Source organism: Semicossyphus pulcher, unplaced genomic scaffold, assembly GCF_022749685.1.
Source record: "Semicossyphus pulcher isolate SPU_LCO1_2020_fin unplaced genomic scaffold, fSemPul1.0.p SCAF_17, whole genome shotgun sequence".
Classification (NCBI taxonomy): domain Eukaryota; kingdom Metazoa; phylum Chordata; class Actinopteri; order Labriformes; family Labridae; genus Semicossyphus; species Semicossyphus pulcher.
The window spans coordinates 22,759,829-22,776,180 of NW_027211681.1; the positions used below are offsets into that span (position 1 = coordinate 22,759,829).

Sequence of the window (16,352 nt, forward strand, 5' to 3'; positions counted from 1 at the left end):
TCTCTTTGGCGCCTCTAACAGCGATGAATGGTAATTGCAGGAGTGCACTTCCCAATTTAACCAGACGTCCACGGTTGGCTCCGGTTGTAACTCTTGATTTTCCTCGCTGACGGTCGCTTTCCTTTTCAGACTGTTTGCCTTCATCTGAGCGTCCAATTCTTCTTCTTTGGTTTTTCACTTATTTTTGAAGTTGTATCTGTAGTCATCCATCTTTTCTTTGTTTGTTCAGCCATAGTAGATTACTGTTTACTTGCAGCACTTGCAGAGACCGGAAAAGCAGCCGCTTAGCTCCGCTTTCCCTCTCTGGCAGACCAACCACTGCTGGCTGATGGAAAACACGTCACTAACTGGGCGCCGCTTGGGATTTTTTCCGTGAAAGTCGCCACAGACACCCAGTCTGTAATACTGCAAATGCAAAGGCTTTCATCAGTGGGCCATAGGCTCAATCACCATTGTGTTACCTCATTCGGCGATAGATAGAGACTTAACAGACATTTATTTAAATGAAAATCTTCGAGATCATCACTTTAAATTAATTCGATACATCATCATACATCTGTTTTATAGGGGTCGAACAGTGTAATCATAGTGTACACATTAGTTGCTGAACAGATTTTGGTTGACTTAGATTACTTATGCCTATCCTACCTACGATCTGCATTTGCTGGTTTTACTTGATTTCTAATTTTTGATATTATTTCAATATTTTATTCTCTTCAAACAGAGTTTTATCTTCCTTTTTATTTTGCCTACACTGTATTAGTATTTGTATTTTCTGCTGCCTTGGGAAGCACTTTGTAACTTGGACTTTGAAAGGTGCTTTATAATTGAATATAGTTGTTTATGTAAAACATATATTTTAGTCAGAACATGTCACTTGATTATATTTTTTATTTGTGACTGTTTCAAAATTACCTTTAATTGTTATTTCTCCAATAGTAACTACTTAAATATTAATGTTGTTGTTAATTTGTTATAGTGCTTACTGTAGTAGAAGCTTACTGGTATTCATTCTCCCTTCCCCCCTGCCAATTTTCATGAGGATGGTTTCGTGCAAAATTTGTTAGTTATTATGAATTTATTTTATTTTATTTTATTTTTTTCAAGTTATTTGAATGCGCAATTTAGAATTTAAATGTGTTGTAGAAGGAAATCTGTGGCTGACACAAGCAGTCACTTTGAGGTATTCACTCTGCTTTAACCACAGCAGCCACACAGGCTTCCTGTGGTTCATTGTGTCTATAAACCACATTATTTGAATAATGACTTAACAGGATCCAAGTGTAGTTGTGACTCATGTTACTGGAGTCAATATATAATAGCTGAGAAGCCAAACTGATTGTTAGAACAGCAAACAAGTAAATTACGTTTCAGCTGTCACAAGGCAACAACATTTTTCATAGACAAGATATGGATGCAGTCGTCTGTTTGCTCGAGTTTTTCCTTAAGCTGCTTCAGACTGAACTCTGCGTTGCACTGAGTCTGTGGCAGACAGGTGCAAAGTTAAGTTACTGATTACAATGTAGCAGGCGTGTTATGACCCAACTTGACCAGTTCACTGTGAGGACAGGGAAGGATTTTTGCAGTTAACAGACACTATCAGAGGGGATAGAGAGAGAGAGAGAGAGAGAGAGAGAAAGAGAATTGTCACCCAACATGCGGTTGACCTCAACCTTTTGGAGCGTTAAGCGTCATTGTTTTGGTTTGATGGCCCACAATGGCCTCACTGCTCTAATTATCACAATTGCGAATCGTACCAAAATCATTGGACGGACACACTCAGCATTCGGCGGCACAAGTTACAGATATTTCTCTTATATGTGTGTGTGTGTGTGTTTGGGGGGGTGGTATTATGCTTCATATTTCCCTCTGTGATACCTGTGGAGTAGCTTTTTCTCACACTGGGCCCCTTTGCAGGCCCTCGTACAGCCTCTGCCTGAAACGACTCGGTTAGCTCTGTCCCTTTAAGAAAACCCTGCCCCAACAAGCCCACTTTCTTCTGATTGGCCAGCTCTGCACTTTGTGATGTCACATGTAGAAAAAACTGTGTGAAACCTGGCATTCACAGCAGCCTGCAGACTGAGCTGAGAAGCCTGGGGATTACTCCAACATACATACTACCCACGTTTAGTTTAGACATCCAACATTGTAAAATTATATATATGTCTTAAAACGTGAAACATCATAGTACCCCCTCTTTAATTATTTTTGAAACTTGACTGCATGGTGGTTCTCTCTTCTCAGGTGGGCTGAATTAACCTGCAGCCATGCTGTCCCTGGACGAGCCGCTGGACTTGAAGCTTCCCTCAGGACGGTCAGATGGTCCAGTGAGATTAGGAAAGAGGGCTTATCCTTCCTCTATCTGTGCCCCCCTCAGCGCCACGAGACCACGCCTCATATGCACGACGTTTCCGTCTCCACCTTCCTCCCCAGGTAAGCTGTAACCGAGAAGGCTAAACATGGTCTTCTTCTCAACTGACCCCAGCTTCTCCAGTCTACATGCTGAAGTGTCGTTGGGCAAGACACTGAACCCTCCAATTCCTCCCCTCCCCCCGAGGCATAGCCTGCTGTGTGAGTGCGTGTGAATGATTTACTGATCAGTGATGTGAGTGAAAGGGTGAATGTGACATGTCGTTTAATTTACCATTTACCATTCCTCTCTTCCACACGACGTGTCTTTGCTGATGGCATGTTGCAGTGATTAAGACTATGATAATGCAATAGTATATTAAGTGGATTCCGTGTTCTCAGTTTGCCAGTAACTTAATATTGTAAATCCAATGAATGGCAGCCCTCTTCTCTCCTCAGAGACAGACATTGTCCAGACATTTGTCAGGCTCATAACAAGGAGAGCATGACCACAACATGTCCTCAACGACACACGAAATGAACTGTATAACTTCATACTTCACAGCCTCGGTGCTTAAAGTGGCAACTCGCCCCTGGAAAAAGCCGCTGTCAGTGAAAGCTGGTGTTCTCTGTAATCAATAGAAGCATAATATTTTAAATTAGCGCCATAGCTGTGGCAAAAGTTGTACAAACTGCCCATTCTACGTTCCTACAACACCCAACATGCATTGCGCCCCTCCCTTAGAGAGGAATGGCCCAGCGAGAGATGCTAGTGTTAAATACTACAATTTTCCAGTCCAGGACATTGATTGCTGCAGGCATCAGCTCAGAGCGGTACAAAATCTAAAACACGATGAGAATATACCGGTGGATCGTCTAAGAAATCTTCAGGTCTGCAGTCTACATTTCAAACCTGATGATTTTGACCGAGTCATGACATCGGAGGCGGCCGTCCTAGACTGAGGAAGTGTAGTTTAGCTAGCTCCCTGGCCTCCGCTAAAGATGACGTGTTTTACGTAGTCTGGCGGAGGTTTTCCAGGGCCCATTGGAGAAGCGGATAGCGTCCTCCAAAAGGCACAGAGCGACATTGCATTTTTTTCCTACCATAATGGCATTAGCTCCCCATAACAGCATGATAGGACTGAGGTTGAAAATCAGCAAACTGGCCCTTTAATAGAGAGCAGAATGTAATGTGTTTAATGATGCCCTTCAACTCTCTCATTTGTGCACTTTCTGTGTTCCACTTTGGTTCTGTGAATCTAAATGTGTTAACGGTCCCAAATGGTACAAGGACACCATGGGTTCTTAAAGTATTTACCAACAAGCCAAACAACCACATGGGTCTTTAAGGTTCAAAGGGGTTCTATGCCCCGTCTAGGGGGGTCAGGACACAACATGAAAACGGCTGATTTCCCTCGAGGCCCAAGCAGCCACAGACATACAAACTTTAGGGTGAATTTAAGGCCAACATAACAAACAAAACATTTCTAAATGATAGGTAATCAAACTAACCCGACACTTACCTCCCTAACTAACAAAACAGGAGAAAATGTGGTTAAATAAACTGGCAATGCACCCCTACTTCTACTAACAGGACTATCAATGTACCTGCTCCAAACAAAGGATTGTGTGGTAGGTTGAGAGAGGAGGGAGATGGGTTCTTCCCCTTGGGCTGCACCGAAGCCATCTTGGTGAGCTGGAAGTCGATCCCCCAATCTCCTCCTGGGGCTGGCACACACCTATTTACATAGTAAAACACACACAGACACATCTAACGCAGACAGTTTGATCAAAGTAAACAGGACAGACGTCTAATTACAACCTACAGTCGTAACAGCGGCCTTTCTGAAATGAGTGACTCTACCGATGGCAAACAGAAATGTTAACCCTTTGGGACTCAAAAGGCATCAACACAACTTGGTTTAAAAAAAGAGATTGTGGTTTGGGATGGATATGTATGCTACTTACAGGTTATGTTTTATATAAGTTATATGTAACATAACTTTGACTTTAAAACTCGACCTATCGCTCTTTATACTAGTTACACCCCTTGTCCTTAAATGTTTTGTCTTTAGCACAAAAAGCTTTGATGAACCCAAATACACCACCTATGTAACATCATCCTGTTTTGACTCTAGATTCTCAGTCCTCCTCCCAAGAACGACCCGGGTCCTGCTTCAGCCCTCCAGCCATGGACCTCAGCCTGTCGCCTTCCTCCCGTCACGCCTCCTCTCTCTCCCCATCTCCTTCCTCCCCCTCTTCTCTATCACCATCCTCACCCCTCCTCGAGTCGCCTAACAGCAGCAGCAGCCCTCAGCCACATCTATTCTCGAGGGTGAGTCCAGACGTCCGCACAGTGGAGCCACACCAACAAATGCTGCTTTTCTAATTAGACAGCGTATCATTGGTTACATCTTAAACAAAAGCTACAATTGCATTTGTAATTTTAAAGCCAATTTAAGATTTGATTTCCAAGACTGAACTCCCATATTAGCGAATATTTCTGTGCAGGTGTGTAACTTCATGTCAGCAGTTAATCCTGTTCACGAACAAAGTCTTCTCAGAATAATCCAGCCAGCCGCTGATTGTGGCTGAATGTGCTCCGCTCTTCCTACAGGACTGAATTAAATTGGGATCCTTGGAGTGAATCTAATTTTTAGGTGCCGAGTCTGCACACAGCTGTCCAGTGACTCTGTCTAAATCAAATTCTAACCCCGCTTGAATGGTAAAACATGAAACACACAGCTCCTTTGTTAGAACGTCAAATCTTCCCTCTTGGCCCAGACTCATCTATTATCTCAGAAAGTACCCATTTTAAAAAGTCTTACACATCAAAAGTGGAGTCTGACACCCTCGTTATGTCCTCCAGAGATACTTTAATGATGTCTTTGAAACTGTGCAGCAGCCCTTTGACTAGAATAATTCACGTCAGCGAGTGGGGTGAATTTTTATTCCAGTTTTAAACATGCAGAACTTCAGACTATCTACACCTTCAGTCATCCATCAATCCCTGCAGAACAAGTCGTTTTCTTTAAGACTGTGGTATTTAGCCAAGCAGGGTAGCACTGAAGCAAAATTGTCAATATGACCCAGATTGTGAAGCTGTACTAACAAAAATAATCCTTAAAGTAAGTAGTATTTTTTTGTACAGCTTCCTTTTTTTTTCTTTCTTCTACCGTTGATAAATGATTGCTCTTTTCTTTAAGGTCGAAGGTGAGGTTCCACAGGGTAGAGCTCTAGGCCCAGTCCTTTTCTCATTCTCATTCATATGTCTAAGGCGACACCATGAACGGTGTCGCCTTAGACATATGAATTGACGTATGTTTTAACTGATATCCAAATATTATTCTGCCATTTTCCTGCTTAGATGTCATGAAATAAACAGCCTTGCCTTTTTTAAATGGGCTCTTTGTATAAGTGCTGGATATTTTTTTTTTTTTTTGCAGCCTTCCTATCAAAAATCCCTTCTATCTTTAAATCACAAGTCAGAGGATGACATAGACTGTTTTCCCACATGGCTTCTTATAATGGCAGTCTGAATGATGTTACATTAAGACAGCTTTATATTATCTTCCTTGGTTGATCTCACCGTTCTCTATCCTCCCCCTCATCCTTCAGGAACAAGCGCGTCATCGAGTTGTGGAGGGCGGAGTTTCACCGCAGGGTTATCCCTTTTATCTGCCGATTGGAAGCCCACCTAGGGCGTACAGCTTCCCCTCCTCCATGTTCCTCGCTCAAAGCCGAGACAAGCAAGTTTCACCAGAGCCCTCATTGGACGGTCAGCTGGCCTGCAGATGGATGAAGGTGAACATATATGTTTGAAGAACAACCCAAAGTGCATCAGATGTCACCTGAACCCTGCTACTTTATGTCCAAAACTGTACACATTCTGGTCTGAGGTTTTTAACACATTCTCCTACATTTGTAAAATTAAAAAAAAGGGTAGACCCATATTCTGTCGTCGCAACATTTGGTGTTGTTCCTAGCAACAGCGGGATACCCACACATCAATCAGATCTAATGTCATTCTCAACAAATCACCCACTCCTCCATCTCATTCATGCTGGGTTTGTGAAGTTATGTCAGATATACAGTCCAGAGCTCCTCGACAAGATTCACAAAGATTATTATGCTAACAAATTTGATGCAAACACTTTAGATTAGTAGGTCCCTGCATCTCTACCCCAACCTTTTCCCACCCTCAATTTGTTCCTTGCCTTTATTTGTTTGTTGTATTGACACTGCAAATGCTAGTAATTTGTGTGTGGAAGGTGGGTTGATGTACTGGATTTCTACTGTGAGAAAAAAAGACTGCAGCTATTACTCCGGCCACTAGGTGGTGCTGATGACAAAGATACATGAGACAGATGCATGTTCCTAAAATAATTTTAACACTTTATTCATAATTTTATTAACTTAAAGCCGAAAAATCCAGAATATTTTAGTGTTTCTCAGAATTTTTAACACCACAGGAATGTTGTAACAATGTGCCCCATAATAGTCGAGTAGCTCATAATTAGAAATTAGAAAAGTAAGGACAGGGGCAATAAGTTTCCAAAAAGTTGCCATAGCAGATCATCATTTTAACTCAAGATTTAAACTCACTTTGGACAAAATCGTCTTCTAAATGAAATTGTACCATTGTAACATTCTACGCTTAATCCGAAAGGCAGCTGGACTTGGTTGAAGTTCTTGAAGACGTTTCACCTCTCCTCCGAAAGGCTTCTTCAGTTCTAACTGAGTGTTAAAGGTGCTTTTTGACCAAAAGTACCAGGAACTTTTAGTTCCAGGAACTTTTCAAGGACCTCAATGGTTCCTGTGGCCCATTGTTGTCTGTGTTTCCACAGTGGCCTAAAGTCCCGGGAAGATTATGCAAATCAGGCCTGGTGAGTTGTTAGCATGAGCTGTGAACCCAGTAATGCTGAGAGTTGTTAGTACCCACTTGTGTTGATGGGTCGTCCTGAGAGTGATCTCGGCTGTTTGGGCAGAGCTGTTGTCTTAGGCCTATATTTCTCGCTCTGTCCACCAGTCAGTTAGAAGCCTGTTGGATGAGAGGTGAAACATCTTCGAGAACTTCAACCAAGCCCAGTTGCCTTTTGGATTAAGCGCAGAATTACCATGACCTGGATGACTGAGAACATTCACAGACACATTGTAACATAAACTGGTTCCGTTCAGTATAGTTGCCATGTTAGTGAAACCTCAATATATGCAGTAACTCTCTTATTAATTTGACCTTCATTAAGAATTGTACCAGAAACAAAAAGCTCAAGAAAAGTTAAAGACATTCTGGAACATTTAAATTAATAGAAATAACACAAAATCTTGTTGTCAAATTATAAAACATGCATCATGTGAGGAGCGACTGCTTGAGAGTATGACCTCTCTCACTCTCCCTCTCTGTCCTCTAGTGCCACCTGCTGTTCGACTCGCTGCAGGACTTGGTGGACCACATCAACGACTTCCACGTCAAGCCTGAGAAGGATTCTGGGTACTGCTGCCAGTGGGAGGGCTGTGCTCGTAATGGAAGGGGCTTCAATGCCAGGTATGTTTACATCATCAACACAGTGCACCTCTTTTAGATAATCCTCATGCAAATATCCAGCTTGGACCGGTGTTAAAGATCAACCGTCTTCCAAAGAAGTCGTATATCTACTGACTAGCTTATGTTGCCTTTAGTAAATACACTTCAAAAAAATTGGTTGAAAAAATACATTTTTCAAGCTGTTTTTTGCTGTATTTTTAATGTCAAGATAAACTAGATTAAATCATCATCTACCTTTTGCCTGCGTTCCCCTGTACGTAACTTAAACGTTGTTAAAATGAATTACTTTGATTTCATATCATGCTTTTTCTTCATCTTTATACCGACTACTACAATAATAATCCTCAGAATTTCATGGTTTACTTTTTGACTGCTACATTTTAACATCATTGAAATATTGTAAATGCTTTGCCCTTAAATCTATCCTAAAATAACTTCTCTTTTTGGAAACGTTTGGATCTTCACCAACTTGCAAACAAAGTTCAGAAGGATAATGACCATGCACAGAAGTTTGAATAAGGATTAAACACACACAGGCTTACCGGGATGGTTTTAAGGCTTTTTAAAGGCTTAAAGCTTCTGTTTGTTGTTTTATCTTTTGTCATGTGCTTTTTGTCTTTCAAATCTTCTGTAACTTAAAACGCCAAAAGGTTTGTTGAAACTAAACACTCAGATATATTAGAGCCAAACACTCCACTTCATCCAGTGCAAAAGTAGTTTCAAATCTGAAATACGAATGGTTTGGATACAGAACACAAAACAGGACATTTCTCCAAGCATCAATTTTTAAACCATGTAAATGATCCCAGGCTGCTTTGGAAGGTTTGCATTGTCTTTTGAACCATGAGCTGCGGCGGTAGACACAGTAGAACAAGACTAGGTCAAAACCGAGTACATGGCTGACTGCATCAGATCAATGTGCGCTTTTGTGGGCAACACTGGAAGCGTGGTGTGAGCCTGACGGCAGCGGGACGTGTTCATTTTCATTTAAAATGCATAAAAACAGATGAGTCTTCACAATGCTGGCGTGACACGTACGTATGTCGCGCGACTCACGCGCCGAAAATATAGAGACTAGAGCTGTGTCGGAATACAGGGGCTGCAGCCTTCGGAGGACGGATTTGAAGGCCAATTGCGTCACTGAAGCTGAAGGCTGTCCTAGTTCGAAGGCTCCTTCAGATGCGTCCGACAAATGCCTCCTCCATTTCCCCAGCCGCGAAGGATCCATCGCGTGCATCCTTTGCGGCCCACTGTATCCCGAGAAGCATTGCATGCCACATTCAAAAATGTAAAAGTTTTTGGTTTCAACTCAATCGAATGGCCAGTGTTACACATGTTTAAGAAGACTAAAGTTAAATTATCTTTAAAATAAGAGGTAAACTTACGTGACGTTAGCTATGCTAGCTAGTTAGCCTGCTAGCTACCTGTTGCTAGGTGACAGGAGCGGCGTTTGGTGACGCAAGTCTCACTTCAGTTCGGCTTTAACGGTCTACACTGGCTCTGAATGGAGCATCCTCCGTTGACCGCCTCCTTCTAAGGCTGCAGCCCGTGGATTGGGACACAGCTTAGGAGCCTCGACTATTTTTACGCGCGCGGTTCTCGGTAAAAATACACGGTGGAAATGAACTGTGATGAGTATTATTGATCTCTGACAGCAATAGTAACATCTCTTAGTGTAGTAAAAGTCACAGGCATGGAGAGTAAAGTAGGTCAACACTTCTGGTATGCTTTTTCAATGTAAAAGCCCGATCTGGAACTCTGACTCCCCTTGTTTGTGCACAATACTTTTATTTTGAAGTGTTTGCCGGGTCGTTGTTGTTATTTTTTTTGTACTTTATTTGGCTCTGAAAGTACCGTCACTCACTCGCTGACTTCAGACAGCCACATACAGACCCATGTGTAGGGCTGACTGTCGGTACTTGAAATGTCACTTTTCTAGTTGCGTCATACGGTAACACAACAGGTTCTACTTCAAATATCAGCAGCAACAAGAAAGAGACCGAACGTTTCAAAAAGGGCATACTGTGTGTGTGTGTGTGTGTGTATTCAACAAACATAATTTGTGTGATGTCCTTTGTTTTGTAGGTATAAAATGCTGATTCACATCCGCACCCACACCAACGAGAAGCCGCACCATTGTCCCACCTGTAACAAGAGCTTCTCACGCCTGGAGAACCTGAAGATACACACGCGCTCACACACAGGTGAGTTCACAATGAAAGACAATGCAACCAAGCAACTTTCAGTAACATGATAACTCCATTGTTGTCAAAAAAGAAATGCATCAGGTTCACGGGGTAATATGTGTAGCAGATTAGCCGCACATGTGATGTCTTGCTGCTGTAACTGCTCCCAAGAAGAGAGAAACATTTGCTACAACACTACAAGATGTTCTTTTGTGCACCTGCAGTCTATTCAGAGTGCTGCTGCAAGGGTAACAAAGTCTCACATCTCTCCCATACTTAGATCCCTTCACTTGCTTCCTGTTGCATTTAGAATCCAGTTCAAAATACTCATTCTCACTCACAGATCCCTTCATGGTCAGGCCCCAGAATATGTGGCTGAACTTATTCACCAATGGCGATTTTAGGGGGTGGCACGGGGTGGCCATGGCATTGTTGAAATGTCACTTTTATGGTGTCAAACTTTGTGGTCTGGTAAGTAAAGAGGACACACCTACAGGAAAGAAGAGTTATGCAGTCCTGTTTTCAAGGGCTTACCTCGTGTTAGAGACTCTGGTTTTTGTGGGCATTAGACAACTGACATTAAGCTGGATTTCATTCAGTCAGACATGACTCAAGAAATCTGCAGATTAAGTTGAATTAAATCAGTTAAAATCAATCAAATATAGAATCTATATCCTTGCAGGAAGTTAATTTCAGTGGAAAAAATATATACGCTTAACATCTCTGCAGTTTCAGTACTCGCCCAGTGACCTGTCTCACTCAGTCTTGTATTTGAGACATTAAAACAGGACGAGGAACATGGCAGGATGCTCTCATCAGGAAAGCTAAATATAAAGCAAACAATGGCGATTTTAGGGAGATCAAGTCCCAAAACGTGAGCGGAGCAGGAATACGAGGGCGTATGTTGGGATTCACTGCAGCTCCAATATTGGAACGTGTTCATTTATGGACTTTAAACTGACTCTTCAAAATGGCAACTCCAAATCCTTCAACCTACTAGCTATCAATAATTACGTTATAGTTATTAAGTCAATTATTAATCAGAGTCTATATTGATAGTCTAGTATACTTTATGAGACGGAGGTAATTAGATGGTTGTTTTCTTAACTTTAAGTGGTGCCCCATACAGAGGTGATTTAATGTAGATTAAATCATTTATATAATTAAAAAATATTTTTAATAATTGTTAATTTCTATTAATAGCCATTTTTAATACCTCCCTTTACTTACAGAATCTGACTTAGAGGCATAGTCGGGTCCCAACACATGTGAACGCCTCACGTGGCCCGTGAGTGCTCACAAACACGTACAGTGAACTTATACAGGGAGAGAAGGCAGGGACGGTTGTTACAGTGACAGCTCAAAAGCCTCTTATTAATAAGTAAGAGGAGAGTCTGAGCATGTGACAGGATGCAACAGTTATTTCTATATGTTGTCATTTATTAAAAGATCCAAACATGAACTCTGTAATCAGGCTGTCATCATGATAATTTAATGAATTACAGCAATTACAGCATTTGTATAGGAACTATTTTGTACCAAACCTAACAGCTGTTTACAGACTGGGCGGGCACAGAGTGTGCTAAAACACAAGAGGCACGAGATGGGTTCGCAAAATCATAAAAATATGTAATAATAAATATCAGTGTATATGATAGAAGAGTGCCATTAAAATGAGCCAGAAGACAATAAATGTGGGCTTTTAAGGGCCACCCCCTAGCTGGTTACTTTTCCCCAATGGCTGAATACTGCATATGTTTGTGGAAAGCCCCTAATAATATGAATATTCTACAATGTTATGTACTATTCATTTAAATCATAACTTTTCTTATACTCTTCATAATAGTTTTTGTGAAAGAAAATGCATAGCCAGCTGCGACGAGGTGGTGCTTTTCACGACTAACGTGCATACAACTTTTGGTTTTGGTGTGACACCCCAAGATTTTCTGTGGCCATCTCCGGCCACGCCCAGGAAACAAATCCTGGAGGCACCACTGTTCACCCCTACCTGTGAACTCGCCCCCTCAGGTCCAACATGCTCAATTTGCTTTCTGTTCCACGCACCAACTTTAAGTCCCGCGGTGATGGAGCTTTTCAGGCCATAGCACCCAAACAATGCTCTGCCCACATCCTTGTGGTTTGCTAAATCTGTTGATGTCAAATGTTTAGACAGACATTTGACTAATCAACCCATGTATTGTTATTGTACTGTGTATTTTATTATTTCTTGTATCTGGGATTGATGTTTTAAAATTTGTACGCTTTTATTTCTGTGGCTTATTTGGTCATTGTATCTGTCATGTTTTATATCTCTGTATGTGATGCCAATGTAAAGCACTTTGTGACCTATGTCTGTCAAAAGTGCTATATAAATAAGCTTTACTTACTTACTTATTATTAACCGACCTTAAAGTTATAATCTCGAAGATCCCAGTTTCGTTGTCTTTGGCGGCACCTATGGCGATAAACGGTAATTGCAGGAGCACACTTCCCAGATACCCAGACAGTGCTGCATGTGTGACGTCCACGGTTGGCTCCGGTTGTAACTCTTGATTTTCCTCGCTGACGGTCGCTTTCCTTTTTAGACTGTTTGCTTCATCTGAGCGTCGAATTTGTTTTCTTTTCTTTGGATTTTCACTCATTTTTGAAGTTGTATCTGTGGTCATCCATCTTTTCTTTGTTTGTTCAGCCATAGTAGATTACTGTTTACTCGCAACACTTTAAAATTAATTTGATCAAACAATGTAATCATAGTGTACACATTAGTTGCTGAACAGATTTTGGTTGACTTAAATTACTTATGCCTATCCTACCTACGATCTGCATTTGCTGATTTGACTTGATTTCAAATTTTTGATATTATTTCAATATTTTATTCTCTTCAAACAGAGTTTTATCTTCCTTTTTATTTTGCCTACACTGTATTAGTATTTGTATTCTTCTTAAAACCTGATGACTTCATGGCTCGTCTGTTATGCTGCCTTGGGGAAGCACTTTGTAACTTTGACTTTGAAAGGTGCTTCATATATATATGTATTAGTCAGAACATGTCACTTGATTATATTTTTTATTTATGATTGTTGCAAAATTACCTTTAATTGTTATTTCTCCAATAGTAACTACTTAAATATTAATGTTGTTGTTAATTTGTTATAGTGCTTACTGTAGTAGAAGCTTACTGGTATTCATTCTCCCTTCCCCCCTGCCAATTTTCATGAGGATGGTTTCATGAGAAATTTGCACGAATGTAAAGTTATTTGATCCAAGTGTAGTTGTGACTCATGTTACTGGAGTCAATATATAATAGCTGAGAAGCCAAACTGATTATTAGAACAGCAAACAAGTAAATTACAGTTCAGCTGTCACAAGGCAACGACATTTTTCATAGACCAGATACGGATGCAGTCGTCTGTTTGCTCGAGTTTTTCCTTATGCTGGCTCAGACTGAACTCTGCATTGCACTGAGTCTGTGGCAGACAGGTGCAATGCAATTACATTACAATGTAGCAGGCGTGTTATGACCCAACTTGACCAGTTCACTGTGAGGACAGGGAAGGATTTTTGCAGTTAACAGACACTATCAGAGGGGATAGAGAGAGAGAGAGAGAGAGAGAGAGAGAGAGAGAGAGAAAGAGAGAGAGAGAGAATTGTCACCCAACATGCGGTTGACCTCAACTTTTTGGAGCGTTAAGCGTCACTGTTTTGGTTTGATGGCCCACAATGGCAGTAGCTGACACAAAATGAAAGTCACCACAGACAGCCAGTCTGTAATACTGCAAATGCAAAGGCTTTCATCAGTGGGCCACAGGCTCAATCACCACCGTGTTACCTCATTCAGCGATAGATAGAGACTTAACAGACATTTATTTACATGAAAATCTTCCACATTATCACTTTAAGCAACTTTAAAAGTGAAACAGTGGAACCTAGGCCCTCTGCTAAGAAGATAAGATACAATAATCATGACTATTGTTTTAAAGAAAGGTTTGTCCTTGAAGAAGCCCGCGACATCACAGAGCTGAGCTGTGTTTCTACTGTTAGACACAACGTAACTCTTACCCAACTTTGCTATCATCTCTGTGTCAATAGCAAGGTCACTCGCTGTGTTAGATAAAGTTGGAATCAAGGAGGCAGGTTACCTCCGGCACAACTTCACCAAGTCAGGTCTTTTTTTTAGACTGCAGAGGAAATCAAATGAAACATGACCAAAACTAAATACTGAGCCTGGACCTTTATTTGTCTCAACAACTCCCTTTGCTTTATATCTAGCTTTCATGATGTGCTTGAGAGCATGAAGACATGAGAGCATCCTGCCATGTTCCTCGTCCTGTTTTAATGTCTCAAAACAAGACTGAGTGAGACAGGTCACTGGGCGAGTACTGAAACTGCAGAGATGTTAAGCGTATATATTTTTTCCACTGAAATTAACTTCCTGCAGGGATATAGATTCTATATTTGATTGATTTTAACTGATTTAATTCAACTTAATCTGCAGATTTCTTGAGTCATGTCTGAAATGAAATCCAGCTTAATGTCAGTTGTCTAATGCCCACAAAAACACGAGTCTCTAACAGGAGGAAACGCTTGAAAACAGGACTGCATAACTCTTCTTTCCTGTAGGTGTGTCCTCTTCTCTTACCAGACCACAATGTTTGACACCATAAAAGTTACATTTCAACAATGCTATAAAGAAACCTTCATTGCAACATGAGCATGATCGAGTCTTTACAGCTTGAAAGATCCTTGTGAAAGTAATAAAAGTACATTCCTGCAGTTACCTCGGCTCAGCTTGTGCAAATACATCTTTCACAACATGCGGTGAATAAAACAGGAAGCCCGGCGACCTTAGCGCGACTTAGATGACCTAGTATGGGGCAACCAAGATTGCTGCCACTGATGTGGTAGTTGTGCGTTACTAAATCATGTCATGCCAAACATCAGTGCATGGTGTTGGAGGTTGGAACTAGCTACATAGCTTAGCAGCCTGACCTACATCATAGGTTTATATGATGGGCAGTAGCCTTCAGAGGCATCTTGGTCTGCGCCCCCTTGATAAAACGAGGTTTCAGAGGTTTTTTAGAAATGCTCTGGTGATGCCGGGCTCGGGGAAGACTGCACACGCTGTACATTTGTTCGTAGTTCAAATCTCTCTCCTTCTCTAAGGGACGGTCTGAGTTCAGCTGCGATAAAGCTGGGAAGCAGTTTCCTGGTACATGTATCCTTTGTTATTGCAGTGTTGTTTTAGTTTCCAATTTTCTTTACACGTAAAATGTACAATATGTTAAAAGTTTTGATCAACTAAAATGTAATTGACAAAACAATCTCATCCGTGATCATTTCAGTGTTCTGGAGCTTTTCATCATATCTCATGATCCCTATCAGACAGTTTGTCCTTTTGTAATTGATTTAACTTTTTTCTTGGCAAAAAGCAGCGTAGCATTCTCCTGCTATAGTGGTATTCTCCTCAAATTGCACCTTTAAGAGCTTCTAAAGGTCATCTGTGGCGCTCTTGTTTGACATAATTCTAAGAAAATACCCCCTGTAAAGTCTTATCTCGGCCCGGGGACAGCACATTTCAAACATAAATCCCACATTACAAACTGGTCTTTTATTATCTTTCTTCTTTTCGTTCTTGTTAAACTTTCACTTCATGGAAGTGTGACACCAAGTGTCTGATTTATCACGCTGTAGTCCTCGTGAAGCAGAGACACAGGATTAATCCTCAGGGATCATTCACTTTGTCCATTTTAAAAGTTTGAAGAAAAGTGACAAGTTAACAAGATTCCTTCGTCTGCTGCAGATAATTTAAAGACATGGCAACTATTTGCCACATTGCTAACCGAATTTAAATGACGCATCTCAAACTTAAAATATGATAACACAACTGTTGCACCCAGCCCTGAGGCGAGGGTTGAAGAAAGGGGCGGGTGCGAAGCCTTGCTAACTGACATGCATGAGCATAAATCACGGTCACACGCACAGAAATACAGACAGATCGTGTCTTTATTTACTCAGTAAGGAGACTGCATCGAAGTTTTTATCCGACGAGAGGGAGAGACGGCCTTTTTTTGTATTATAGTATGATGTGTTTTAAAGCCTTATTATGATGCAGAATGGACGTGACCAACAGGAATTCATTTTAGAATCATGGTGGGTCAACAACAGTCTTGAAAATATTATATATAGTAAAAACAAATGCAAGATGCGAAGCCTGGGTTGCCAGATCCAAGGTTTTCCAGTGGAATTGGGCTACTTTTGAAGTGTTGCTGAGC

General features: G+C 41.2%; 1 protein-coding gene across 1 annotated transcript in view; it reads left to right on the top strand.

Moving 5' to 3' along the window:
• The window catches only part of LOC138595348 (zinc finger protein GLIS2-like), a 34,452-nt gene that overhangs the window by 16,301 nt on the left and 1,799 nt on the right, over window positions 1-16,352 (top strand). The window contains exons 2-6 of the mRNA XM_069666725.1: window positions 2,245-2,433; window positions 4,488-4,684; window positions 5,968-6,153; window positions 7,761-7,894; window positions 9,980-10,098. Coding sequence (XP_069522826.1) covers window positions 2,268-2,433; window positions 4,488-4,684; window positions 5,968-6,153; window positions 7,761-7,894; window positions 9,980-10,098 — 802 coding nt within the window. The 5' untranslated portion in view covers window positions 2,245-2,267. The remainder of the gene's footprint in view (window positions 1-2,244; window positions 2,434-4,487; window positions 4,685-5,967; window positions 6,154-7,760; window positions 7,895-9,979; window positions 10,099-16,352) is intronic.